The following is a 27,405-nucleotide window of genomic DNA, read 5'->3' as shown; positions in this document are numbered from 1 at the left end:
CCTCAGGACGGCACAGCAGAAGAGTGTATGTGCTACGTGCTGCCTCAGAGTGCTCTGGAGAAGGGGAAAATGCAAAAGTGAGTCCAAGAATGCTGATGGGAAGGGCAGATCGATCCTAAAACTGAAAGAAGCCATGTGTTTGTGCAGCTGGGAGCAGGGCAGGAGCCACAGGGAGTTCCCCTAGGAAAAATGGTTTGGAATAAGCTAGCCCTAGGGGCCTTCGGTGTAATCATGTTCTGGGGAAGGTTTTCTCCTCTGTAAGCTGGAGAAAGGGACGCAAGGCTCCTGGGCGCAGCCTTGTGGGGTATTTGGAGCACTCAGGGGGCAGGCAGGGTTTTTTCTGGGGAAAGAGGGCACCACTCCTGTAGCTCACAAGGAACTCTGTGTCTGGGGGGCACAGGGGACAGGGACCCAAACAACAGAGCTTCACAAGGACGTTTCCACTTTATTTTAAACACGTGTGAGACTCAGTCTCAACCTAGGAGTCACTGATTCTTCAGCGAACAGAAAAGCCCTCTGAAATCTCAAAGGGAAGCCCTGGAGGTGAACAGCGCCCCACCAGCCAGGCTTGCACGGCCCTCAGCACCCGCTCCTACTAAAGGCAGGATGGTGCCACGTCGCCGTGCCACGCTCCCGTCCCTGAGGACACACGATTGCTCTCACCTCAGCGGCTCCTGGCCCTGCAGGGAGCCGGAGGGGCCGCCGGGGAGGTCACAGCTGCCCGCTGCGCAGGAGGTGCTGGAACAAGGAGCCCTCCTTCTGCCTCAGGCTGCTGGGCGAGCCCAGCTCCGCCGCTCTGCCGGCCTGCATCACCAGCACGCGGTCCGAGTCCAAGACAGTGTTGAGCCTGCGGAGAGGCCGGGCCACATGTTAGGGAAGCGGAGGAGAAACCCCCCACGCTGCCTTCTGTGCCGCAGGACACAAGCCCTGTGCCTGTCTGACTTTTATTTCCGTGCTAACCTTTGCGCTGGGAAGCAGTTCCCTTTATAACACCCTACGCACAATTGCACACCCCTCCGAATTCTTCTCCGCTTGGCAGCTGTGAGAATACTCTGGGCAGAGACTGCCTAAAACTCACCCATCCCGTCTCAGTATCCACGGTATTTGTGTTTTGTCCTGCCTGTAACCATCTTCTGCCCCTACTCCTACTTTAAATCTCTCCGTGGAGCAAGCACTGCTGCCCTCTCCTGCCTGGGCAACGCTTAGCCAGCCAGCATCGGCATCAGGGTTTTTGGCAGGCAGAATTAGGGCGTTCTGCCTCCTCTGGCCAGAAGCTGGCTGCAGCCCTTCGCCGCTGGCTGTCCTGCAGTGCCCTCTACTGAGCCACAGACACCTGCTGCAGCCGTGCTGCTCCTTCCTGCGGGACATTTCTCCCTGCTCCTCGCCCCGGCAGGCAGAACCACAGCACGCCGGTCCCTCCCTACCTGTGAGCAATGGTCAGCACGGTTTTGTCAGCGAAGCGCTGGCGGATGGTTTGCTGCAGCAGCTGCTCCGTCTGCTGATCCACGCTGGCCGTGGCCTCGTCGATGCACAACACCTGCCCGGGACAGAGAGCGAAGGGGAGCTGCCACGCGCCCTCTGCGAGACCCCAAATCCCCGCCCAGGGCCAGCCTGAGAGGGCAGCAGAGCCCACCCCATCCCCTCCACGCCCCACCAGCAGGCACTCACCTTGGCCTGCGTGAGGAGGGCTCTTGCCAGGCACACCAGCTGCCTCTGTCCCACAGACAGGCTCTTTCCTCTCTCTCCCAGCTCGCTGTCCAAGCCACCTGCAGGAGGCAAGCAGGATGGCCCCAAACAATTCCCTGCCGCACGCCCGGCCTCTTCTCCCTCTTCTCCTCAGCTCCCTGCCCAAGCTGAGGCCTCCTCCCCTCTCCCAGGAGCAGGGCTCAGCGGCCTCGCCACGCCGCGTTCACTCACCCATGCGGGTGACCGCGTCCCGCAGGTGGCACTGCTCCAGCACCTCGTGGAGCTCGGCGTCCGTCCTCTTTCCCTGAGGGTCCAGGTTCTCCCGGATGGAGCCACTGAACAAAAACGGATCCTGGGGGATGATGGCCAGCCTAGACCTGCAAGCAGAGGAGAGCCGAGAGCTTGTGGGGTGGGTTCTGCAGAAAATCAAAGTCCTATTTATTGTTTTTTTTTTTTTTTTTTCCTGGGTTAGTCTCTCTGCGTAGTTTAGAGAGAGATACAGGGCATGGATCACACGCTCAGCCTGGTTTCCTTAGCACAGCTCTACAATAACAACAGAGCAGCTCATAAGACAAGAGGGTGCCCAGGCAGAAAGCCCTTTCCTCCTCGTTCTTCCTTTTGGCATCTGACCACCGACAGCTCTCGGCTTCCTGCCCACCCTGGGCTGCCCCCTGCTCTGCTCAGACCCCCATACCTCAGCTCCTCCAAGCCCACCAGCCGGCTGTCAACACCATCCAGGAGAATCCGGCCTGCTTTCAGCTCCAGCATACGGAAAAGTGCCAAGAAAAGAGTGGATTTTCCAGATCCTGTGCGCCCCACGACCCCCACCTTCTCTCCGGGGTACACGGTGAAGCTCACTCCGTCCAGTGCGTTGGGCAGGCCCGCTCGGTAGGCCAGGACCACGTGCTGGAACTCCACAAGCCCCCTGCTTGGCCAGTCAGCAGCAACCTAAGGGGCACACCAGGGTGAGACAGACTCACCTTCACGCAGACCAAGCCCCATCCACCCCTTCGGGCTGTTGCTTGGCTTTCGAAGAGTCTCAGTTCTGTTTCCAGCCCCTTCTATGCCTGTTTTTCCCTCGCAGCTTAGCCCTACCACCCCTTTCTGCTCTTCTGCTCTTCCTGTCATCCTAGTCTTCCACACCTCCTGCCTGAGGTTCCCCTTGGGATGCACTGGTAAAGGACAAATGCTCAAAACAGATTCTGTAGGTGAGGTCCCTCCCTGCACACTGGAACCTTCTCATTTCCACCTGGAGGCAAGTGCAGGGCACAGGGCCAGTCCCTGAGAACGTCTTAAAGCTTTTACCTGGACCACTTTATCCTGGGGCTCCACAGGGATGTCTGTAGTGTATTCCTCTGTCCGCTCCACACTCACCATCATGGTTTCTGTCATAGTGAAGCTGGAAATGAGGCCCGAGAGAAGGTTTGTGACTGACAGGGCATATGAGAGTGCCAGGCCCACAAGTCCTGAGAGGACAAAAACATAAACAAGAGGGTTAACGTCAGGGAATGAGCTGGGACCTTGGTGGCAGGACAAAGAAACAGGGGAGAAGTCAGTGCTCTGGAGTCTGGGATCCAGCTCTAGGAGAGGGACATGCAGGAGGAGGAACAGGAGCTGAAGGAAACAGGCAGAGTGACAGGGAGTGGGAGCTCTGGATGTCTGATAAAGGGAGAGGACTGGGAGAAGAGGAACCCCTGGGCCACAGCCCAAGGGTGGGGACGGAACAATTCCTGGCAGCCCACCTGGATTTCCCAGCTCCTTCTGGTGCTGGATGATGGCGATTGCTGCGATAGCAGTAATCACGGCGACCCCGATCATCTGCAAGCGGATGTCCAGCCACTGCACCGCCGTGTTGCTGGCAAAGAGGCAGCGCTGGTTCTGCTCCAGGTGCAGCTGATTCTCCAACTCAAACCTGGCAGGAGCACAACAGAGGCTAACACCAAACTGCGCCCCACTCAACCCCACACCAGGGGCATTCCCACCACCCCGTAACCTGCCCCACCTCAGGACAGCACTGGTTTATAGAGCCCAAATTTTGGCTCTCCGCGTGCTGTTCCCTTCCACGCACCTCTCTGCTGCCCGCATGGCTCTGATGCTGCTCAGTCCCGAGAGGGTCTCTGAGAAGTGGGTGTAGATGGGGGACAGGGTGAGACTGTAAAGGCGCTTGAGCTCCCGCGAGGTGCGCCGGTAGTAGCGCTGGATGGAGAAGTAGAGGGCAGCCAGAGGGAGTAAGACCAGGCCGATCCAGGGGAGGCCGTAGGTGATGATGACCAGCATGCCCAGCAGCCCGTACATGTTGGCCAGGAAGATGTTGAGGATAAAGGGCAAGGTGTCATCCACACAGTACAGGTCTGAGGAGAAGCGGTTCAGGATGCGGCCCGTCGGCGTGGTGTCAAAGAAGGTGACGGTGGCCTGGCGACAAGGGAACAAGAAATCAAGAGCTCATCAGCTCCTGCCAGCAGAAAGCCATCTCTCACACCTTCACTCCTGGACTATGAGAAGAACAGCAGGGCAGAACGACCTGCAGGAACCCCAGCCTGCCCTGGACTTTCTGACCATTACCTTTACAACCCTCTGGAGCAGCCGGTTGTGGATGACAACGGCTGCACGGATGGTGCCATACGCAAAGAGGAAGGCCCGAAAAATGGTGAAGAGGGAGTTGGCTCCTGCAATGCTCCCGTAAACCATCAGGTAGAAATTCACATCCGCTGAAGCGTTGGAAGGGACTGGGGCTGTGTCCAGAGCTTGCACGGGGGAGCTAAAACAGGGAAGGAGGAAGGTTATCAATCTGCCAAGGTCCCTATGGCAGTAAACTCAGACAGGGCATCAGGAGCAGGCCATCTTCCTCAAAGCAGCCATGCGGATCCCCTGCAGTGGCGTGGTCTCCAGAAGGATATTTGAATGCACAAGGGTAAAATGGGAGTTTTTTTTTTTTTTTTTTTTTTTGGCATCACCCGCCCAGTGTTCACTTACACAAGCCCCACAGTGGAGAAGAGAAGCAGCTCCACAGATGGCAGGGACGCTGCGCAGACCGTCACAGAGGTATTTGGTGTCTGGGATATGCTGGAGATCCAATGTGAGAGCCACCAATCCGAGATGTTTCTGGATGCTACAGAGAGAGACAGACTATAAAGAGGGATTCAACCTTCAAGTCAGCAAATACAAAGCAGAAAAGCTGGAAGGGAAGTAGGTGGGCAGCTTTTGGTTTTGTCTCACTGCCCAGCCTTCCCTTGTGTTCACTCTGCACTGTTCCTAGCAGAGCAGGAGCAAGGGAACTGCCAGGAGCTCACTCACTGCTAAAGGAGCAGATATGCAACCACAGCAGCAAATGAGAGGCAAGAGCCAGTTCCCACGTATTCCCCCCTCCTGTCCCCACCATGCTACTTTAGTTTGTCTTCCTGGTGCAGAGAGAGCAATGAAATCCCCAGTCTCTTTCCTTCCCTGGACTCCACAGAGCCAGGAAACAAGAGGAGAGGAACATCTAAAGAGAGACGTGCTCCTGGCTCGTTGCCTCACCTTGCATCAGGAGCAGTGAGAAGAGGATGGATAACGCCAAGCAGCTGCCCACTGCCAACCAATAAGCCTTGTAGACCTGGAAAGCCACTGCCCCTTCTTTCTTCTCCTCCTTGCGGAGGAGATGTTTGTCCTGGGATGATTCTTCTGCCTCTGTCTCTATGTCCTCTTCTTGGCTTTGCTCATCAGGGGCTGTGGGGATAGAAGCAAAAGCAAAGGTCAGTGCAATGTAAGTACCTCCTGGAGCTGCTCCTTGCTGCACATGGAACAAATCTAGGCTACGAGGAAGACTTTTCCTCCCTCCTCTCTCCCCTTTCAAGGTAGGTGCACCAATTCTGGCAGGCTTTCATCCAGATCTGGACCACAAATGAAAAAGCAGATTCAAACACTGCTCCAGACCAGCACCTGATCACACCTAGGCCTTCTCTCCCCCTGTGAACAGACCGCCCACAGATCAGCGCTGCCACAGCACAGCAGGGTGCTGGGAGCTCTGCTTCAGGCCAGCAGCCAGCAGGTAGAGGTTCTGCCAGGGCGCTCAGCTGAGCTCTGCTGTCCCAGCCACCCCCAAGCTTGCCAGGTACAGACCTTTGTCCTTCTGCCTCTTGTCCACGTCCTTGAATTTGGGGATAGCTTCCACAAGTGGCAGGATATCAGCTGGTGGGCCTGCAAAGAGAGACACACAAATGCTTCAGAGACTGAGAGGAACAGGCTCCAGCTACAAAACGGCCCTTTGCTCTGGTTTTGCTCTGTCGTGACATCCCATATTTCCTCTCAAAGCACCTGCATCCTTGAAGGTTCTGCTCCATGCATCCTGCCACAGCTTTCTGCCTTATCAGCTCCCCATGCCTCTACCTGTGCATCTGCACGCTCCATTCCACACTGCCTCCTTTGCTCACGTGCAGTGTCCTCAAGCTCTTTATCCCTCTCTGGGTTTCCCACTAGTTACTCCTATTCCTTCATGGCCATCTTTGCTCAAGCCATTCAAAACTAGCCCGCAGGCACAAACGGATGCCTGCAAACACAGCCACTGTACCTGTCTTGACTATCCTGCCATTGTCCATCAACACCAAGGCATCAGCCTTCTCCAAAAACTCAGTCCTGTGGGTGCAGAGGATCCTGGTTTTGTGTCGGAGAACTCCAAGAATGCATTTCCGCATGAGATGATTGGCTACATCTGCATCAACAGCAGCCAGGGGATCATCCAGGAGGTAAAGCTCTTTCTCCTGAGAGAGGCAAAAGGCAGGGATTCAGCCCCTGGCCCTGCCTGAGCAGGCAGTGCTGCAGAGTGCAAGCGCCTCAGCACGGCACACTGCCAGCACCTCTAGGCCAGCCCCGTGTGGTTTAAGACGTGCTGCCAGAGTGCACGGCACAGCTGCGTGCTTCCAGCTTCTCTGCATCTGCCTTGGCAGGGGGCACGGCACAGCTGCTTTGCTCTTTACCTGGTAAACAGCTCTGGCAAGGGCTATCCGAGCCTTCTGTCCCCCACTGAGCGTCACGCCGTTTTCGCCTACCTCTGTCTGGTCACCCGCTGGTAAAATCTGAAACATTCGAGAAAATCCAGTTAAAAGGGACACGAAGCTACTGGGGACTTGAGATCAGGACGCTGGGATCCCTCTCCTGACTCGGGCAGTAACTCCTTAGGGTGACCTCTTAGCAGAAACGAAACAATGCAACAGCACACACCCTGCTTCTGCAGACAACTGGCAACCTCTGTGTCAACACAGTCCCTTAGACTCCAGCAGGTGGCCACATCTGAGCCACCCATTGAGCAACTTCTGGTCTGAGACGACCAAAACTGTGCCTAGGATTTTTCTGGGAGAGCAGTAGCTGTGCCTTCAACAAAATAACTCCAGGGCCCATCCAAACAGGAAAAGCAGTTGAGTTTCAATAGGCAGAAACAAATTCCACGGGCAATGCCTACAAGTTCTCAATTAAATACTTTATATTATACAGTATTCACAACTTCTGCTGAAGTAAACAGGAACTTCTGGTGCTCGACACTTCAGAAAACTGGGCTCCAGTTTACAAACCCAAAGGAAGAGGCAAGTTTCCTACCAGGTGTAACAGAAAGTTCACTGGCTAACGCAGCCACAGGCTTCAAACCCAGAATACAGGCACTCCTGGTGGGAGGACCACACGGTTGCAAGAACATCTTTCCCCAGGATGAAGAACTCAGCACAGAGTGAGGCTCCGGCTGGATGCAAAAGCTGGCCGAGGAGGCCCAGGAAGGTTCAGAGTTCAGAGTTCAGGCACTCACGTTCAGGTCCTCAGAGAGGGCGCAGGCCTCCAGCACCTCCTCGTACAGCCTGGCATCGTAGTCCCGCCCGAACAGGATGTTCTCCCGCACAGTGGCAAACTGGATCCAAGGCTCCTGCGTGGCCAGACCGAATCCTTGCTCCAGGTCACACACATACACACGCCCGCCCTGTCTGCAAGCACACCGGAGGTGGGTGGATGGAAAGGCAACACAGGGGAGCTATCAGCAGATCAAAATGACCTGTAAATGCGGGCAGCTCTGGACGGTCCTTGCCTGCCGTGGCGTGGAGGGAGCAGGCAGGGAGATGCCTTTGGGTTACTTACTTAACGAGCTCTCCGGTGATGGCTGCAAGCAGAGAGCTCTTGCCAGAGCCGACCTTGCCAACGACTCCCAGGAGCATCCCCTGTTAAGGGGAATGAAAAGGAGCAACCTGATGAGTTGAGTGCTGGCTGGACCAGGTTTCCTGAGCCTGTAAGAAAGCTGACAGCTTTCTTTCCAAGAATTTTTTCCAAGAGATCTTGATATATGGCTCACAAGACCAAAAAAAACGTCACCCCAGCTCCTCTAGTGCCATTTCCTCTGTTTCCTCCCGCATTCCTGCTCACCTTTCTCACCGAGAGGTTCTCGATGTGCAGCTGCAGAGTGCCTGTGGGTAAGGGCTGGCTGCTGCTTTCTTCTTTGACTGGTGCCCATGAAAAATCTGCCCCTCGCATCTCTATGGCAGAAGCCATACCTGAAGGGCTACCTGCAAGGGAAAAGCAACACCACGGTGAGAAGGACAGAGAATGACAGGGACCTGATATAACAAACGCTATCAGTTTTGTTCCCAAATGGAAGAGGCAGGGAAAGGGCACAGCCAGGATGCTCTGGACCAACCCCGGAATGAGACACTCTCAGGGAGGCACTGTAAAGGTAACCTGGTTCTCTTATTGCTGAAGGTGAAAGGGAGCTGGTAAATGGCAAGGAAGGAGAGAAAGGGAGCAGCAATGGTTTAGGAGAGGGCACGCACCCAAACCTTTCTGCCAGGCCAAGATGAGGTTGAAGGCTTCATTGGCAGACCTTTGGATGGGGGACGGAGCAGCTTGTTCCAGAGGCACGCTATGGGGCTCTTTAGGGACAAGCAATGGCCTACGTTTGGTGAAGAGGAATGCTCTCTGCTCCAAACACCTCCTGCCCAGAGCCCCAAGCAGCATCCTGCCCCATTACCTAGGGCATAATAAGCTTCCAGGTCCTGGTCCTCAAGTTCAAGGAAACGCTGGATTCGATCCAGGGAAACTTTGGCTTCCAAGGTCCCATTCAGCACCCACGGGAAGCTGTTGAGGGGGAGGATGAGCATCCCTACAAGGGCCAACGCCGTGAAGACCTGCACGAGTAAGGGAAGAAACGTAAATTGGAGGCTGTACTTCCCTGGCATCTTGTGCTCTTCAAACAGCTTCACCAATGAGAGCCTGAAGAGCTGGAGGGAGATCCAGGATGTGTTCATTTCCCAGAGAAGATGTCTCAGGGCTCTGCCTAGTCTCCTAGTTAGAGCTCTGAGGTATCTGACTCGGGATCTCCTCCTTCACTCACCTTTGTGGCAGTGAGCTGGTGACCCAACAGGACGTACGTGATGAAGATGACGATGGAGACAACAACAGGCAGCGCTGCCCACAGGTACACGCACACGGCATCCAGGTACTTGATGGCTCGCAACTTCTGCAGCTCCTGAGCCCGGCAGGCATTTATCCTGGTGCTGAAGTGCTTCTCCCAGGCATAAAACTTGATCACACGAATGCCTCTGAGGAACTCGGTCATTAGCTGCAGGCACAGGGGAAAATCACATCCAGTAACCAGTCTGCCCAACACGCCAAACGCCAGCGAGGCATCTGGGCTGGGCCCAGGTTTGCAGCTGCCTCCTGCTAAGGGCCAGGCTAGAGCTACCAGGAGCCATTTATTATTGCTAACAGAGGCAGGAACTCAAGTGGCAGCTACTGAGAACTTTGCCCCTTCTCGCGCCAGCAGCTTGCTCAGCTCCCTGTGCTGTGTAAGGTTCAGGAAAAGGCACAACACTACCCAACTTCACAGCTAGCCTGTGTCCAGAGCCCAGCTGGCTCGCACCCAGCAGCTCAGGTAGCCCTGCAGCACTTTCCCCTCTTGCTCCTGCTCTCAGGTCAGCGTGTGCAGAGCCAGCTGAGATGTGCCTGTGCCTGATATGAAAGAAAACCAGTAAGGAAGAGTTCGCTTAGCAAACCACTCTTGCAACAGCTGGAGAAGGTCCAGCACAAGATGCACCTTCTGTTAGGAAGATAAATATTTCACAGGCTCCAAACAGCTGTGGAAGGGCTGACTGAGGGTGCCAAGCTGGAGCGAAATAAAACCACTACATCCATGATTGTTGCGTTTGTCCAGACTGCAAGATACCTCGCCACTGACAGCATTACTCGAGTAACAGAACTGAAGCTTCTCTAAAGGAAGCAATCAGGCGACCCACGTTAACTATTACACGTGGAAAAGGAACCTGCAAGGGAACTTTAATTTGCCCAGGGGGCGAGGCAAACATTAGAGGTTTGCTATCTTGCAGGTGGTGAACATGCCTCACCCCGAAATCCTTTTGAACCACTTACACGTGCGCCCCCTCCAGCACTTTTCCCAACAGTTGCGACTCAATTCGCTCACTTGGGATTCACCACAAGGGGCCAAGAAGCCAATGCTCCAGAGAATACTGTGACAAATTCAGAGAGCCAGCAGCTGCCCCTCACCTTGACCCGCGCATCCTTGTGCTGCAGCATCTCCTTGTTGCTCATCATGATGCGGTTGGCTATGACCTTGTTGATGGGCACAAGCAGCAGTGCCAAGGCCAGGCCTCCCAGAAAGGCCACCCCTACTTGCTGGTAGAGGAGGTAAAGGGTAATGGCAAACTGGAAGGGCAGGCTCCACACCTCGTGGAAGCTGAGGCAGAAGTTGACCAACCTACTGGCGTCCGTGCTCATGAAGTTGACGATTTCACCCACGGTGAAGCGGGAAAGCCTGGTGCCACCCACACGCAGGGCCTTGCGGTAGATGGCAGAGATGACGGCAGCCCGCACCATCAGTGTCATCTTGTTCACCTCGTGGCTGAACTGGTTGCGCAGGAGAGCGCCCAGGAAGGAGCCAGCAAAGAGCCCCAGCGCGTAGAGCACCCCGTGGCTCAGGGGCTCCTGCCGCGACTCCATGAAGTTCACCAGCAGGTTCAGAAGCAGAGGGCCCGAGAAACTCAGCAGGCTGCCGGCCAGCTTGAGAAGTCCCAGCGAGTAGAAACGAAGCCCAAAGACCGCATGAAGCACTGAGAAGAGTCTCACAGGCTCCTGGGCACGGTGCAAGCTGTCCCGGACATCGCTACTCCCGTCACCCGGAGCAATGATTGGGCTGGTAAGAGACACCGTCTCCTCCTCTACTTGGTGCAGAGCTGCCTTCTTCTGCCAGCAGGCATAGAAGCGATCGCAAACCCTGGCAGCCTGGAGCTGGCGAGGAAGCAGATAGACGTCCTGTGGCTGGTTCAGCTTCCACTGATAGCCACGTTCCATGAGAGGGTTCATCCAAGCGTAAAAGAAGCGTGAGAGCCAGCTCTCCCCATCTTCTGCCACTCGCTGCTGAACCAACACGGAGGTGCCTGGCTCTGAGATGAGCTGGTCTTGCGGCCAGGAGCTATTGATGGAGAGGAATTCGTGCCTCTCTGTGGTGGGTACGAGGTAGCTAATGACATACACCAGCAGAGATGCCAGCTGCAGACAGAGAATGGTGAACCTGGAGGAGACAGCAGGGTGGGCAGGGGACCAAGCTGTCCCGCTTTGGCAGTACCAGACCAGCGTGATGATGAGAGAAGGGAGGGGTAAGAGGGTGAGGAGAGCCAGGGCTGCAGGGCCCCTGGAAGAGCCATGAATGGACCTGCAGAGCATAAGCAGAGCGACGCCGTGAGTGAGCCACGTCAGTGCGGCGATGCCATCGGCCAGCACTTCCAGGTACGCAGGGCCCAGCTCCTGCTGAGAAATGGTGGCTGGGATTATATCCGCAAGGAACAGGGCAGCGAGTATAAAAGAAGCAGCAATTCTGCATCTCCAGCCTGGCCGGCGAGGCACCCCAGAGCCAGATCTAGAGGGGGAAAGAGCAGAAAAAACTTCACAGTTGGTATTCCATCACATCTCATGACAAGAAGAGTCAACACTCTCCTTTCCTTCCCCTCTCTTCCCCTCCTTATCTGTTCATTCTTAATTTCTTTGTATTCACTTCCCAATTTGTAACCTTTGTATTCCCTTCCCTAGATTTGTAACCTTTTCAGGGTGTAGGTGTTGCTAAACTAGAGCAGGTCAATAAAGTCCAGTAAAAAATCGATACCAGAGACTCAGATACCATGAATAGCCTTTATCTACATACTTTTGTTTGCAGCTGTGATATTTTGTGGTCAAATCAGACTCCAGTCCTTGAAGAGTAACAGAAAAGTATATTTAACATCTTGATGATCAAATTCCTTGTGTTACATTTCTAATCCTTGATTTCTCTCATCTTTGTGATATTTCCTCCAGAAGGATTTTCTTTTCTCACTCCTGGTTTCAGTGATGTTGTTTAAGTCCATTATCTATTGCCCAACAAAGGATTTCAGTATCACTTGCTTCATTATCATTTGCGGCCTTTCAGTATCAGTGAACATTGTCATGTTTACAGATTCGAGAGTAAACAGGAAAACTATTTTGTTTCTCTGAACCACTTATTTATTACCTTACATACATCTTCCATGCCACCTTGGGTTTATACACTCTCCCGTAAGACCCCCCAGTTTTCCCGATCCCCATTCACTGAAATTCTTTTCACTTATTTTCTGTTATTTTTTCCTCACTATCCTCTCTTTTCTCTCCGGATTCCTTTTTGCAGTGGAGGGACCAGAGCTGGACACAGTACTCCGAATTAGGACAGATGCTGACAAACGTAATAGCATTGCAATATCATGTTGTTCTCCACGGACATACCCAGTACATTACAGAGAGCTAATTTCCAGTTTTCCACCCCGCCTCCTGCCCTGCACAATAATGAAGAGCAAGACGAGTCGGTTGTCATACCTGGGAGTGCCAAGGAAGCAGGCGCTGACTGCCGCGAGGATGGTGTGAGGAATCGCGTTTAATGTCAGCTGATTAAAGCAGTGGCCGATGCTGCCACGGACCCACAGCGGGAGCGGGTCTGCGGGGCCGGTGCCGCACAAGCCCGTCAGGATGTTCTCCATCTCTTGCCGGGAGCTCCTAGGGGAGGAAAGGGAAAGGAGCGTGAGGCACGGGCCCAGCTCAGCCCCAGCCAGGGCGGACTGCGATAAGAAGTGAACCTAGGACTGGAAACAGCTTCCTGGAGAGCGCAGTCCAGGCTGGGCTATGTTATCACCCCCTCTGCACACTCATCAAGCCCCAGCTCGAGTTATGCTGTCTCCTCAGGTCACCTCGCAGCTCTGGCAATTTGGGGCTCCCAGCTCGCTTCCCGGCTGAGGATTTCCCTCAGGGCTCACCCCGGGACGCACCCGCCCGCCTGCGCCCCTCAGCAAAACACAGCGAGCTGCCCCCACGAGCCCCCATCGCCCTCATCCTTCCACAGGGACTCACACCGGGCCGTGTAGGGCCAGCAGCAGCACTGCCGGCCCTACAACACCCCCGGCCCGTTCGCCCCGGCCCGGCCCGGCCGAGCCCCCCATGCCCGCGCCCCGCCGCCCCCGGGGCCGGGAGCCATGGCGAGACCCCGGCCCCGCGGCCTGCCCCGGCCCCAACCCCAACCTCTGCCCCACGCCGTGGCCATGCCCCGGCCCAGGCCGCCCCGTGCTCCCCCTGGCGGCGGTAGCTGGGCTCGTAAATGGGTGTGAAATCGGGTAAATGCTCGGCTTCCCATCTGAGGCAACAGCATGGGAAGACACCCAGCCCTAACCCCTCCAAATTGCTATACATTAAGTGTGTTCAGTGAAGTCAGCACGCAGCCTGGCAATTGGAGCTGCTGCTGGCGATATTATGGCAGGTGCTCCAAGTAATTCATTTTCCCAAACCTTCCCTCAGCAATCTCTCTTGCCAGGGAAAATGAGTGTATCCCCATGAGTAATTCATCACAGGTAGCACCATTTTACTTTCAGCACACAGCTCTTCAGAGGGACAATAACTCATTCGCAGAGCTTGGGAGTGTTATCAGCAGGGTGCCAAAAAAGCAAAATGTCAGTGGCATTCCTGTCTAGGAAGACAAAGCAATCCGGTCAGAGGAGAGACAGCAGAGATAAAAGCAAATGCTTAGAGGCCACAGTACCCTCTAATCATAGTTTCCTTCAAAGAAGCAGGAGAGAAAGGCACAGTAGTAAGCAGCTGGCACCACCACAAGGCTTTTGCTGTGAGCTTATAGAGCAGGAGAAAATATGGGAAGACCTGTGAAGGGCATCTGCCATCCCTACAGGAATCCCACACGAGTTCAGAAACTCCTTCCACACCAGGCTGCTCTTCTCTGATCTTGTTCTTGCCACGTGAGAAAAGGTCTTTTTCTTTTGGTCATGCTTTGTCAGATTTCTATCTTCTCCACAGATTTTCGGGACCAGGCCCCCACCATTATATCAGAAAATCAGCTTCCAGGTGGAGACTGAAGACATACTACTCCTGTTCTCAGAGTCCTGCACAGAGACCTAATTGGTGTGAAGACTGTACTACAAAGAGGAACAAGAAGGAAACATTCACTGAGATATTTGTTACTGAGAGCCCTTATTGCCTTACAATATATGTACCTGAAGAGGGGCCAGAATTTCTACTCAGGTGCAGGTCAATCTTCTAGCATAGTGCTGTTTTCCTAAAGATATATATATATCTCTATATATATCTCTCTATATATATATCTCCTTGTTTAATTGTTGTCTTTGAGGATTCTAATTTCTCACCGTCCTGAAAGCAATCTTCACTTGTGTGCCAGAGTTGTAAGGCTGCCTTTTTGTGTTCGAGTAAGCTACTGATCTGTACGCTAGGTGCATTTGGATCAGCCGGTCCTTCTCCCACAGGCTGTTCAAAGGTTTCTACAGTAAACCTTCCTGTAGAGGCCTTGATAGCAAGCATTACGTTCTTTACACTCAAAGAAGTCTCCCTTCAAAAAATGAAAGGAGCAAGTTCTTAAAACAGAACAGATATGAGGATGGAGCATGAGCTGCGCACAAGTGAAGCTTTCAGATTTCATTGTTCCAGTATTTCATTTCATTCCCAATGGGGGGAAAAAGCCTCCCCCTGACTTTGTAAACTTTGTAAGACACTAAAGAAGTTCTCATGTATCAGGACAAAGAGCATTCCCGCTCCCTTGAATTACTCACTCTCAAGTTTTTCACTTCAACCACATTGTATTCTGGCATTCTCATTTTGTGTGCTGCTTCTGTTTGCTCATCTCTCCTAACCTCTCTTTTAATGTTCAAAACCATGAACTTCCCCACATGGACTGAAAGATGGACAGCTTTCATGTGCCACTGAGAATATTAAACCAACCTAACTGATCTGAAATCACAGGTGCTCATTCTGCCTAAATATATTTAAATATGAGCAAGGCCGGCATCTAAAACATTCCTCATTTTCATGCTTCCTGTCGGCTATTTCCCCTCTTCCCGAATATTGCTGCCTGTGACATTTACTGCTACGTATTTGACTGATTTAAGATGTGCCATGTGAAATACAGGCTTGTGGGTGTATCAGTTACAAAGTACCTTGCATACTATAAATAATCATGCACCTGATATTTATCAAAGAATCAGAGCATTCAAATGGAAAAAACAAAAAACACACCAGGTTTGATTTAATCCACCCCCACAGTCCAACTCTGGCTAATAGACAATGAATAAAATTTGACTTGAGTTTTTCAGTCTAGATTGAAATATCTACAATGAGGAAAAGCAATCTGGCAAAGGGAGACTGTCCCCCAAGTCTCTTATGAATTTATTTTGTAACAGATTACTTAATACCCCTCCCTGGGCTGGGGAGTCAGAGAAGGAGCGTAGGCTCCATACCCATCCCACTTCCCAGCTAAAAGTAAATATTGAACTGAAACAGAAGCCAGTCTAGACAAGCCTGAAATTCAGAAATATCAACCTTGTAATTAGAGATATAAGATCTCTGAAAGCAATTGTCTATTTGGATGCATTTTCTGTGCTTGCGGCCAGGGTTCTCCTATCAGTGGAACCATCCTCAGATTCCATGACATCATGACCAAGAATGGCTTGATTACTTGGCTCAGCCCAAAATTTTTTATGAATGGGTTGCTTGGCCTGGACCTGAAGACACAACATACATTTTTCACACTGCATTATTATTTTTTTTTTTTCCCTGGAAAGCAAAGTTCAAAATAGAGAGGAGTATCTTCCACTGCACTTTCTCACAAGAATACTCATTTTCTCAAAAAATACAGAAATTGCCTGTCTTCTTACTAGAAACCCAGCATTTTAACATTAGAGGTAGTGCTGCATGGCTGCCTCACACCCCTGGATCTATTCTTGACTGAGATGTACTAAGTTAAAAAAAAAAAAAAAAAAAAAAAAATGTAATTGACACATTTTTCTCTATACTATTTTTTTAACCTCAAATTAACCTGACTTAATATTAGATTTGATTACTGTTTACTTGCTCATATAGAGCTCCTGCTAACTTTTCTTATTCTGTTCTTCTATTTCTCAATACCTTTTGTTCTTGTGACTTTCTTCCTTGAGGCCAAGCAAGAACTCAGAGGCACCTTATTACCCCAACTTTGCCCTCAGCTTCCAATTAGCTAAGCAGCTCCAAGCAGCAGCTAATTGCAAGTTCCTCTGACTGAGATGAGCTTTGGAATTCTAAAGAGCAGTCTGGGAGATGAACTGGTAGCAGAGCAGACTGACTGGCACCTCCTCTGTCCGATGAGAGTCTGGACCATCAGTTGCATGAGTATTACAAACCTCTACAAAGCAGGTGAGGACCTTGACTCATTTTTTCAAATCCCGGAGCAGACTGTAGCACTTTTTCTTGCAAAGAGATGAGAACCCTCAACTTCCTCTGGGCCATTGGGCCCAAATTTTAGTACTAATCTTAGTATTAATTTAACTGAATTCTAACCGTGAGTGCTCAGTCCCTTAAGAACTTGATTCAGTAAGGCATGACGGAAAAAGGACACTAAAGCAGGTACAGAATGAGTCTAGTCATTATAAAAGGATGTTCAGTAAGATAACAGGGTGCTACAAAATGTCAAGGAGCACTAGTCTGTCAAGTATGTTTCGCCAACAAATGGAATTTTTCTCTGACCTTTTATTTAAAACAAAACAAAACACTATAGCACATACACTCTTTGCTTCTTTTTTCCATTCCTCCCTCCCCCAGTTTACTTGCTGGCACATAGTGAAGTTTTAGTGAATTTTCTGATGTCAGTGGCGTCTGGATTCCTTCACCTTCCAAACACTACTTAAATCTATCACCATAAGCCACCAAGATACCTCCTTTAGACCTCCTTTGGATACAAGGCCAAAAGAAAGTTAACAAGTATTCAAGTGTTCTAGAATTTAGGAGAAATTTTAGATATTATATGCCTTCCTTTATACAGAACCCGACATTAAAAGAAAAAAGAACGTAGTGGTTTTCCTGCTTTTACGGCTTTTTACCTTTGACTGTTTTGAAATCAAACTGGTTTAACGTTTTTTCATAGAATCATAAAGGTTGGAAAAGACCTCCAAGATCATCTGGCCCAACCGTCCCTCAACCACCAATATTACCCACTAATGGATTAAGGAAAGCAACAGAGTGGAAAAGACATTCAAGGCCAAATGAATCAATTTCCCACCTTTTTAAGGCTGTTTTTACTTATTTCAATCATTGAAACTGAGTACTTGTCACAGACACCGAGGCACAAAAATTACGCCATTTCTTTTAATGAAAAATCAGAATACATGTGCTAATATATATTCCTTATGGTAAGAAACTGTTTGGACGCCATTTACGGTATAAAACTAGAGGAGAAGTCCCCAGAGACACATCAGTTTTGTAGTTCTCATAAAACACAACCCTGTGCCTATCCAACTGTTACCATCTCTGCTGCTTGGGGTACTTAGCTGGAAAAGGTCCAGTATTAATTGTCTCCACTATCGTTACATTTTCCACACACTAGAAACAGATCTGCAAAATGCTAGGCACTTCAGAGGCAAAATTTATGTCCCAGGATACCTGTAATTCAATTAAGGTCACAGATGAACATTAACAACCATGGGAGAGAAGGGGGAAGAGTAGACAATGGTAACGGAAAATAATAGTCTTTATATATCTCCTACCTATTTTGATGACTGGCATAGCTGAGCTTATTTCCTGAGCCTGTGTAGTGGTGCACTCACTCAGAAAATGTCAAGGTGGGGCAGTTACTTTTCGCATGCAGTTGTACCTAACCACTTCCAGCAGAAATACCTTGTAGTATTACCAGACAGACCCCCACCCATAAACCTGATGTTCCTCTTTTTTTTTTTTTTTTTTTTTTACTGCTGCTTTAAGTAGCGTGCTTCAAATAGTGTGTTATGTTCTGGCAAATACATTCTCAAAAAAAAAAAAAACAAACAAACAAACAACAACAACAAAAAAAACAAGGATAACATTCCCCCCTGCCCCACAAAGTCTACCAAAAGTAAGTAGGTCTTCAAATACAGGGGACTAGGACGCCCAAGAATGGCTTGGGTTGGAAGGGACCTCAAAGATCATCTAGTTTCAAACTCTCTGCCACAGGCAAGGATGCGACCCACTAGATCAGGCTGCTCAGGGCCTCATCTAACCTGGCCTTGAACACCTCCAAGGATGGGGCACCCACAGCTTCTCCGGGCAACCTTCTCCACTGCCTCACCACCAGCAAAGAAAGCAAGCGATATTGACGTATAAAGAAAAAAATAGGTTTAACAGATAAACCTATTCTAATTCCTAACCCAGATATAAAGGGTAGTGAATTTGGGAAGTGGATTTTTGCATGGAACCTTCACTTTTTGACGCTTACACGCCTACACCGATCACACCAAGCGCCCAGCCGAGGCAGCAGCCCCCCGAGCTCTCCCCCTCAGCCGCCATGCCACGCCCCGCCCCGCCCACCCCACGTGACCCCCGCCCGGCGCCCGCCATTTTGTGCGGCCGTCCCCGCCTCCCCCCCCGCCCCTCCCGGGGCTCCCCCCGCCCCCGCCGCTCGGGGCCGCCGGGCTCGGGAGCGCGCCCGGGATAGGCGGCGGCGCGCACGCGCGTGCGCGCGCCGGGGGGGGGGCGGGCGCCCCCGCCGCGGGGCGGGCGGGCAGGAGGGGAGGGGAGGGGAGGGGGGGGAGATTGGCGGCGGCGGAGAGCGGAGAGAGGAGAGAGGAGGAGGAGGGGGGGGGACGGGTCAGGGGAGCCGGGGCGCCCGCGCAGGCCGCTGGGACCCCCGTGTCGCCGCCATCATGTACCGCTCGGGCAGCGGCCGCTCCGGGCCGTCGTCGTCGTCGTCGTCTTCCTCGCACCGGCTGAAGGAGAGCGGCTCGGCGGGGCCCCGCGCCTCCCGCTCCGGCACCTCGGGGCCGGGGCCGGGCCGCGGCCGGCCTCCCCCCCCCCCTCCTCCTCCTCCCCCTCCTCCTCCTCCTCATCCTCCTCCTCCTCCTTCTCCCTCCGCCGCTTCTCCGCCGCCGCCGCCTCGCCGCCACCGCTCGCCCTCGGGCCACCGCGGCGCCTCCCGCCGCTCCCCATCGCCGCACCGCAGCCGCCGCTTGCCGTCGCCGCCCGGAGGAGCGGGGGGCGGCCGGGGGGGCCGCCGGGGCAGCGAGCACGGAGACGGCAGCGGCCGGGTGAGTAGCGCCGGGCACCCCCCCCCCCCCCCCCCCCAAAACCGGCTGTCAGGCCGCGGGGAGGCCGCGCCCGGCACCGGGGCCTCGCCCTGCCTGTGTGGGACCCCCCCCCCCCCGGTTCTCACAGAGCCCGGTTGCTGCTTTCCGTTATGTTTTGATTTCTCCCCGGCGGCCAGAGCCATTTTAGATAAGGCGGGGAGGTGAGGCTGGCGTGTGCCAAGGAGGAGGATGCAGCCGGCCTCCCGCCCGGCACCGCCGTGTGTGGTGGTGCTCTGCGGGAAGGGTCGCTCCTCAGCCAGGTGTTGAAGCTCTTCCTGCTCCTCTGAGCCTGCAGAGGAGGCTCTGGCACAGATCCTTAGCCCGAGAGTTACTCTTTGGTCGGTGCTGCTCTGTAGGTGCAACTGCGCAAGGTGCTCAGGGCTTCGCACTCAGCCTGACAAAAATCTGATCCGGGCGTGTGAAACTGGGGGGTTGCGTCTCAAGCAATACCACTTTGGATGCCAACACCTTTTTACTAAACAAAAGTGCATAGCCGTACTTTTTTTTAATATTATTATTATTTTGAGCGAACGGCATAGAGTTATGTAGGCTTCTTGTTGTCGCTCTTTGGTGCAGCGATCCTCTTTCCGATCACTGTTACCTGTGGTAAGTAGTGGTTTCACTGCGTGTTTCTATTGCACTGAAAGAAGCGATTTTCGTACTGCGATATTTTAGGCAATGATTCCATGGTCACTTAATCCAGCTTGTGTACGAGTAAAAGGAACGGTACACTCAGTTTTCCCTCTCTGCTGTATATTCTGCCCATTCCCTTGCACTCACACTTGCATTTCTGAAGTTGCGAGGTGAGCTGATTCGAGGACCTGATTTGGCTGAAAGTTAATTCAACAAAAACATGTGGCCTGCTGTGATTCGTTGCATGGTAGGACCCCAAAAGAGAATGGAGGTGCCCTTTTCTGGTGGTGGTACAATTTCTTGGAGCTGTAGCCATAGAAGAGATCCCAGGTGAGTGTAGTGGAGTTAAGATTCAGTGAGTGGTGGGCGCTGTTTGTTACTTGAAGGTAATCTGTCCTGATGGACCGGGGAGATAATGTTGTATTTGACAGTGAAGCCGGGCTGAGAAGCTTGCCTCTGGCCTTTTGTTTTTAGGCTGTTGTTTGCTATTGTCTCAATCCTATAAATTGTTGGGGTGGGGAGAGGAGTACCCCTGCAAATTGCATTGCTAAGAAGATCCAGGTTGAAAATAATTAATTTTTTAATAGAATGGATTTTTAATATGGTTCGTGTCAGTTTACGTTGTAGCTTGATGAACAGTGGCATGGCCACAGTTGAAGGGGTGACAGACTGGGATGCAACAGCAGAACTTTCTCAAATTGGTTTCATCAGCAGCCAGTCAGTCATTTCACTATATCCGTCGTAGGCTGTGAACCTGTGCGGGCTGTAACAAAACTTTTAGTGCCAACTGTGTTGGTGGTTTAGACTTGGAAAAATTTGAACCAGGGTTTTTTGATCTGCAGCCTCCCACTCTTTTTTTAGAAAACAAGCAAACAAATGAGCAAAACCCAACTTTATGGAAACATTATTCCTGACAAACGCTATTCTTCCAGTGTTATTTTGCACCCATCTGGCTTAAGTTGCAGTAGTCTTCACAGCAAATTGTTAGAAATTCTTGATGTTTTTCTTACCAATTCTGATTTCAGGGAAAAGGATAGATAAATTACTCATCTTTGAAATTATGCTCCGGTAAGTTAGCCAGCGCTGAGCTGCTGAGCCAAATAGGTTTTTTTGATTGCTTACAAGAATGTTACTGTATTAAGGGAAAACCCTTCTCTCTGAAGCAGCTCACACAAGATGAGTTAATATGAGATGATTTAATATAGCTCTTTAGCGTGAATTTTGCATTCTCTGGTATACGCTGAAGCCCAATGTAGGCAATTCTCAGACCGTATATTGTGTATATTTTTTTGATGGAAGGTTTTGTCCACCAAAAGGTGCTCAACCATCACTACTACTTATTTTTAAATGATGGTGTAAAGCATAAGATACGTGTACAAGATGATTTTATTTTTTAGAACTACTCTTTACAAAATTAATGTTAATTAGAGAAAGATAAAAGCTGGGATTATGCAGATGTTTTCCAAAAAGTGGAACTCGGTGTGATCAAACCAAAGTAAACAACAGATATGTGGGATCAACGTGACCTAGTAAAGTTTTAATAAAGTTTTCAGACCTATCCCACTTAAAACGCTCTCTCCAGAAGTTTGAGGATATAAATTGAGGGAGAGTGGAAAGTTACACAAACGTTTTAATAGGTGACATCGTAGATCTGTCATTGAGAGGGGATGAATTCAGACAGAAGACAGAGAAAGAAGGATTTAAGCTGCAGTAAGGAAGGAGGACTTGGAAAAGGAGAGTGTATGCATGAGAGCAGATGGAGGACATGGAATGCAGACACTGATGGGATAAGGGGTTAGGGTTGAAAAGTGGAAGAATTTTGAGTACAAGCTCTGAGCTACTGTCCTTGCATATGAATTGGAATATGGAGGGAGTAGCCTTTGAGATTCTTACTCCCTTTTCTTGATTCTGGGCATTGCATTGTTGAGATGGAGTGCATGCCTTTCCCTGGGTATCTGGGGAATCCCCTGGTATTGTTGTTCTCATGTCTAACTGGGATGCTGACTGTATATTGCACATCAGGAATACAGATGGTGTAAGTTTCTTAGTAGCTGGGGAAACTTTATGGCATTTAGAAGAGCGTGGGGTGTCAGAAAAAGTTTGGTGCAAGTATTTCAAAATGTAATGGTGAAAAGAATGGTCAGAGCTGCGTGGTGAGGGAATTTGGCAATTGCAAGGCTGATCAGCGTTCATGCTGCTTGTATCTGTCCCTGCTGGTCTGTGTGCTTGTTCTTTTTATAGTTCTGGTCCGTTCCTTTACCTTCTTGTAAGAAAGTTAGCTGAAATTGGAGGACAGGGATGTTTTGGGTTGGCAGAGGAAGAAATGAAGAGCTGGTATGCAACCTGTGTGTTTATACGGCAATGGTAACTGCTGTTTGGGAGCCAGAGTAGGAAAGGAAGAAAACACAGTACAGGGCATGGGTAGGATTGACTAGGAGTGGCACTCCAAATGCAAATGCTGTTAAAACTTGAATTTCTCAAACTCAGGCAAAAAAATGCAACGTTCAAATATGTATCACCTTACCTGCTGTCTCTGGGTGATCTGCATGGTGGTCATACATATCCTGGACTTGCTAAATGTAAACAATTTTATTTTCTTGCCCAGAATTTTCCTAAAAGATTTAATCATGACTTTTCCATCTCCAGTTCCTGGAAGTGGTTGTAATGTACGTGCCCAGCTTGCTGACAGTCTGGATGGCAAGCAGTTGCCTTTCAAGGCAATCACTTCTCCAGGCAGCCCTCCAAATTCAGCATTAAACTGGGCACATTTGAGCCTTCAACTCACACCTTCAGCGTTCAACTTCAGCTTTCAGCATTTGTATGAGATGCGTGCACCTTGTATGTGTTGTGTCTCAGCCCGACTGTTCCAGGATAATACTACGCAATACAAAATGATTGCTTTTAAAAAGTCATTAGAGTGTGTTCTGATAAATGACGGGATTCAGATTAACAGAGAGATACAGAAATCAGTTTGACGTCACCTTAGAACAGGGATACGCACACGATGGATTCTAGTGCAGATTTGTACCAAGCCGACTGTGTTAGGCAAATTTGTGAGGGAATTCTGCTTCCTTGTTGGAGGGTATGTGCTGTTCGTTCGGTCTCTTGGAGCATTGAACTGAATCTGCTGCCTCTTCCCAGGGTGGCCAGGCTGGGTGCAGGCAACGTAGCGCACCTGCAGCTTGCTGCTGCTGTGAAAGCAATATGCAGCGCATGGCTGGTTTGGCAGAACTGAGGCTGGTTCATTGTTTCCTGTTAAGCAGAATATAAATCACGTTGGTTTAAAAAATAATAATAGTCAAGCCTCGCTGTCTTCAGCCAATCTCACCTTCTTCTTCTGGAACTCTGCTTAATTTGATCATTCCTGGAATTCAGTGACAAATTCTAAAAGGAGGCGAAGCATACCTAATTAAGCATAACAGTAATAACATTTTCTGCATTGGGTATGTCTCCAAACGAAGATCTGCACAGAGGCAGTTAGCTCAGGCGTTCTCTGCTGTGTTTTTTTCCAGGGCAACTTAACTCTGGTTTAGCTCTACCAACAGTGATGAAAATGGGAATTCTGTTGTAGAAAAGGCTTCTACCGCCACTGACATTTTTAGGATTAGGTTGTGCTTATCAGCTGAAAGCAGCATGAGACAAGCAAAACTATTCAAAAATCACTGCTAGGAAAATCTTTGTTTACGCTTGTTTTATACCTTGCTTCATGTTGCTATTAGAGCTGGAAAGGGCCAGAAATCCAGACACTTTTATTAAGAAATTCCTGGCACTGTTTTTATGCAATGTTTGTTTAGCTGCTTCTGCTCTAACAAAGAATGGAGCACAGCAGCAAGTCTGGGACTTCTTGAACTTCTGTTTTTCCACCTTCCAAAATGGTAGCTAATTAAAGGTATTTTTGAGTTGAAATTTTCCCTTTTAGATAATGTAAACGTAAAGCTTGTTGTTGGCAGCTGGAATGAGAAATTAAATGCACCCAGTACCCTCCCCTTTCTTTAGTAACTGTAGGCAATTGAGATATTTGGAAAAAATATTCTTCTAGTGTTTTTTTTTTTTTGGTTGATCCACGCACCCCAAGTCCCACGCGTTAAGCAAAGCAGAGTCACTTGCCTTACTGTAGCCGAAATTACGATTCCCTGATTGATGGGCTTGCACTCTTTCTTCAATTTACAGAGACGCTCACCGAGTCTCCGCTCTGAGTCTTCACTGGAACAGAGTTTGCGGATTACTGTTGGTAATGACCGGTATTGCGTGGGCACACCGGAGCGAAGGAGGCTGCCTGATAGACTGGGCTCACCAATTGATAACCTGAGCGACAGGTATGGTCCTCCACAGGTGGGGATTCAAGTGTATCAAACAGTAAGAGCGTGGGGACGGCTGTGCTGGGTGACACCAAGTGCCTAATTAGCCCAGGATATGGCAGGGCCTGACGGTGGATGCGTGGGGAACGTGGGTAATAGGGTAAACACGTAATGAAGCTTCCTTGCAGTACTTCCCAAGCCTCCAGCAAGTTGTGGTACAGGGAATTCCCAAACAGAGGTCACTGCCTGCATTCCTAGTAACTCCAGACGGATACTGCTTCTTGAAGCTGTATAAACTAAAAGTACTCGGAGTATCTTCCAGGAAGGAACTGCTTTATTTGACATTTCACAGCTTCAGCTGCCTCCTTTTTCTTATGAGCCTACCTAGTTTGGCTTAAAGGAAGGTTGTTTACAGACAGCACAAAGCTTCAACTTCCTCATTTATTTGGGGGGGAATAAGGTACTTTCCTGATTTTTGACAATAATCCAAAAGGGAGCCCTAGTGTAGCTTGAAGAAATGTATTATTTTGGCTTCAGAAACCCTGCAGAGGGGAAATGAATGAAGTCAGGCAATCTCATAAGTAGTAATATAAATTAGAATTTTTAGGGTCCCTTGATTTGCCTTCAGTGGAAGAACAGGTATAATCTGGCTGCAGAAGTAAAATGAGAAGGCTTTGTGCAAATAAAATTTTCTTTATCTTGAATTGCAAAGTTAAAGACAGGGGTAGTCTGTGTTCTGGAGCAGCCAAATTGTAATTTCCAGTCGGGTATAAGCATCCAGAACAAAAGAGGCTCTAACGTCCATTATTGATGCAAATATCCCCAACTGCTCAAAAAATAAAAAATAAAGAGGGAAGTGAGCAAAATAAGTGAATTTCCTGTCTTTCTGATATGTAAGGTTTCTGATATGTAAAGTTTCAGCAGGTGCGGAAAACCAAAAGAGAGTTTAGTTTTCAGTACTGTCACTTTTACGCCTTTACCTCAATTCTTCTGAGGTCAGTGTTCAACTTGTAAGTCCCCTGTGCAGCCTGCAGTCTTCTGAGCAAGCTGAGTGCGTGTGCCGGGGGAGAGTACAGTGGCTGGAACGAGCAGGAAAAGGTACGTAGGAGAACTGTCACTGTACTGCTCTGGCAGATTAAGAACACGGTGGTGGTAGTGGGGTTGTCCCGTTGCTTCCTTTTCTCCAGTGAGGTTTTGTATATAACCTGTTTTGTGGTTATGCTTCATGGCTAGAAGTAACAACACGTACAGCAGAGTTTATTTTAACATTAGAGTAAAAATGACTGCTGAGAGGATCTTTACCTCTTTGATAGGAGAAGAGCTTTTACTTTATCTCTGAGACTGGACAAAAATGGTAACAGGTAAAAAAGGCCAAAAAAAAGTTGGAACAGGTCCCAGAGAAGATTGAATGACAAATCAATCGGGATGAAAATAAGGGATAGTGAGGCAATGTAGACCTCAGTTTTTAAGTGTCTTTCCATATACCTGCAAGTCCATGTGGTTAAGTGTACTTTTTTTTGTTTCTTTTTGATTTTTTTTGTCCAATCTGTTTGTGCTACCTGCACTAGTCTGAATGGTACCAGAAGCTTCAAGTGTCCGTAGCTTTTCCTAAAACCTGTAGGTACTGCTTCTGACTTGCAAATTTCTTCACTGTTTACCATTTTGGTTGTTTTAAAAGACAGTTTGTAGTTAGTTTAGTTGTTAAGGATATTGTTTATCATGTATTTTTTTCCTTCTGAGAGGCTGTCCTGTTGCTGGGACACTTATTTTAGATCCATCACTGCGCTTTAATCGTCATTCAGTTTAATACTGAGCATGTCAAGTTCTTACAGGACCCATGGTACATTCTCATTTTTAAAAGGGTGTTTTTTGAAGAATCTTTGGATTTTGAAGTAATTGGAACAAATAAATCTGAATTTAGTTATTCTTACCTGTTTTTGATAACTACTTAGAGACTTGAAGCAATCACTTTTACAAATTATTCTCTGTGATTTGCAGGATGTTGGGATGCCAGAAAGATTCATTAGCATAGAAAGGAAATAAAATTCCAAAGGTTAGACATCAGGGTAGATTTCCCAAGGCATGTGTCCATGTGCATGTCCATCCTGAAACATCTGTAAGAATTTGCCGCAGTTTTTTAAGGCAGCTGGCCTCCTGCACAGGTCTTAAGTAAGCTTGCTGAATGAAGCTGGTCTGTGACTTCATGGTCACTTGAGCAGTTTCTGTCTTCTACTTCAGCAGATTAACCTTTTATTTTGTCTCCAAGAATCTCACTTTATCAAAGTGAAGAATGTATCTTATCTCCCCTCGTCTTCCATCTCTCTGTCTGTCAGTGTTTTTAAGATATTCTACTGCTATCTGAGCTGGCATAAGCTATACAGAGCATCCCACCAATTCTTTCATCTGGGGTTAATGCTAAAGATTAAACCTTATCACTGCCGAGACTTAGTCTGCGCTAAGCTGTGCTCTGAAATAGCAGATTTTGGCTTAATATCAAGAGTGACAGCTGGCTTGAGTGTGAACAGCTCGTCTGACTTCCTATTCAAAGACTTTTAAGGTGGAGTCCTGTTGGCTTCTGACAGCAGAATACCATTGTTTATTTCTCTTTCTGTGTATACAATTAAATACATAAATATGCCAGAAAGCAAGCTTACCTTACACCGATTTTGCTTCTTTAAGGCATCATCTCTACGTAGTCTGTGGTCTGTTTTCCTTCCCTGATTCTACAAATTCCAGTAATTCATAGATTTATGTGGTGGGGAAGGAATTGGGATGGTCAGAGTGGTACCACCTTGTATTTCTCCTGCAGTTGCAATATACTTAGTGGACAATGCTGACTAAAAAGCACCCAAGCCAGATAAGAGGGACATCTTTCTCTTAGACTGTATTTACTGAAAATATATTTCAAAGAGGCACAGTTTCTGTAAGGCAAGTAACTCTTTTTCTCAAACCTGTATTTAATCTTTAGGTTTTAAATCTGTCTTTACTATTCAGACCGTGTTTGGAACATCCTTCTAATTAGAAGTGCAGTAGGTTTGCTGTTCCTTTCTTTCAAAGTAGGATTTAGTATTCTTTCTTCTTTGTTGCTTCAGGCAGAGTGTTTGGCAAGCATGCATGCAAACTATTTTCACAAAAATGAGCTGAAGGTGTGTGGTGAAACACATCTGTAACCTGACCAGCTGTGTTCATGT

At 49.5% G+C, this 27,405-nt stretch overlaps 2 protein-coding genes across 2 annotated transcripts in view; one reads left to right on the top strand and one right to left on the bottom strand.

Moving 5' to 3' along the window:
* Nucleotides 1-711: 711 nt before the first annotated feature.
* On the bottom strand, nucleotides 712-19,404 carry ABCC10 (ATP binding cassette subfamily C member 10). The gene is made up of 22 exons (XM_032183790.1): nucleotides 19,370-19,404; nucleotides 12,526-12,702; nucleotides 10,195-11,563; nucleotides 9,026-9,253; nucleotides 8,663-8,819; nucleotides 8,062-8,201; nucleotides 7,780-7,859; nucleotides 7,457-7,628; nucleotides 6,639-6,737; nucleotides 6,233-6,422; nucleotides 5,785-5,862; nucleotides 5,203-5,391; nucleotides 4,660-4,795; nucleotides 4,249-4,444; nucleotides 3,755-4,098; nucleotides 3,429-3,598; nucleotides 2,992-3,152; nucleotides 2,381-2,634; nucleotides 1,918-2,063; nucleotides 1,669-1,766; nucleotides 1,425-1,537; nucleotides 712-847 (listed from the first exon to the last, which is right to left on the bottom strand). Exons 2-22 carry the CDS (start codon nucleotides 12,684-12,686, stop codon nucleotides 712-714), a joined length of 4,617 nt encoding a protein of 1,538 aa, XP_032039681.1. The 5' UTR covers nucleotides 12,687-12,702; nucleotides 19,370-19,404.
* Nucleotides 18,775-27,405, top strand: part of ZNF318 (zinc finger protein 318) — a 25,924-nt gene continuing 17,293 nt past the window's right edge. The window contains exons 1-2 of the mRNA XM_032183647.1: nucleotides 18,775-19,244; nucleotides 24,087-24,232. Of these exons, the coding sequence (XP_032039538.1) occupies nucleotides 18,864-19,244; nucleotides 24,087-24,232 (527 nt within the window). The 5' untranslated portion in view covers nucleotides 18,775-18,863. The remainder of the gene's footprint in view (nucleotides 19,245-24,086; nucleotides 24,233-27,405) is intronic.

This window comes from Aythya fuligula, chromosome 3 (assembly GCF_009819795.1).
Source record: "Aythya fuligula isolate bAytFul2 chromosome 3, bAytFul2.pri, whole genome shotgun sequence".
Classification (NCBI taxonomy): domain Eukaryota; kingdom Metazoa; phylum Chordata; class Aves; order Anseriformes; family Anatidae; genus Aythya; species Aythya fuligula.
This window is presented reverse-complemented; position numbering and strand designations above follow the sequence as displayed.

Coding starts and splice junctions, on each gene's coding strand:
- ABCC10 (XM_032183790.1), bottom strand. CDS start 12,686: ATGGAGAACATCCTGACGGGCTTGTGCGGCACCGGCCCCGCAGACCCG. Junction 4,445..4,659: donor TTCTCCACTGTGGGGCTTGT/GTAAGTGAACAC, acceptor TCCCTGTTTTAG/CTCCCCCGTGCAAGCTCTGG. Junction 848..1,424: donor GTGCTGACCATTGCTCACAG/GTAGGGAGGGAC, acceptor GCCTCTCCGCAG/GCTCAACACTGTCTTGGACT.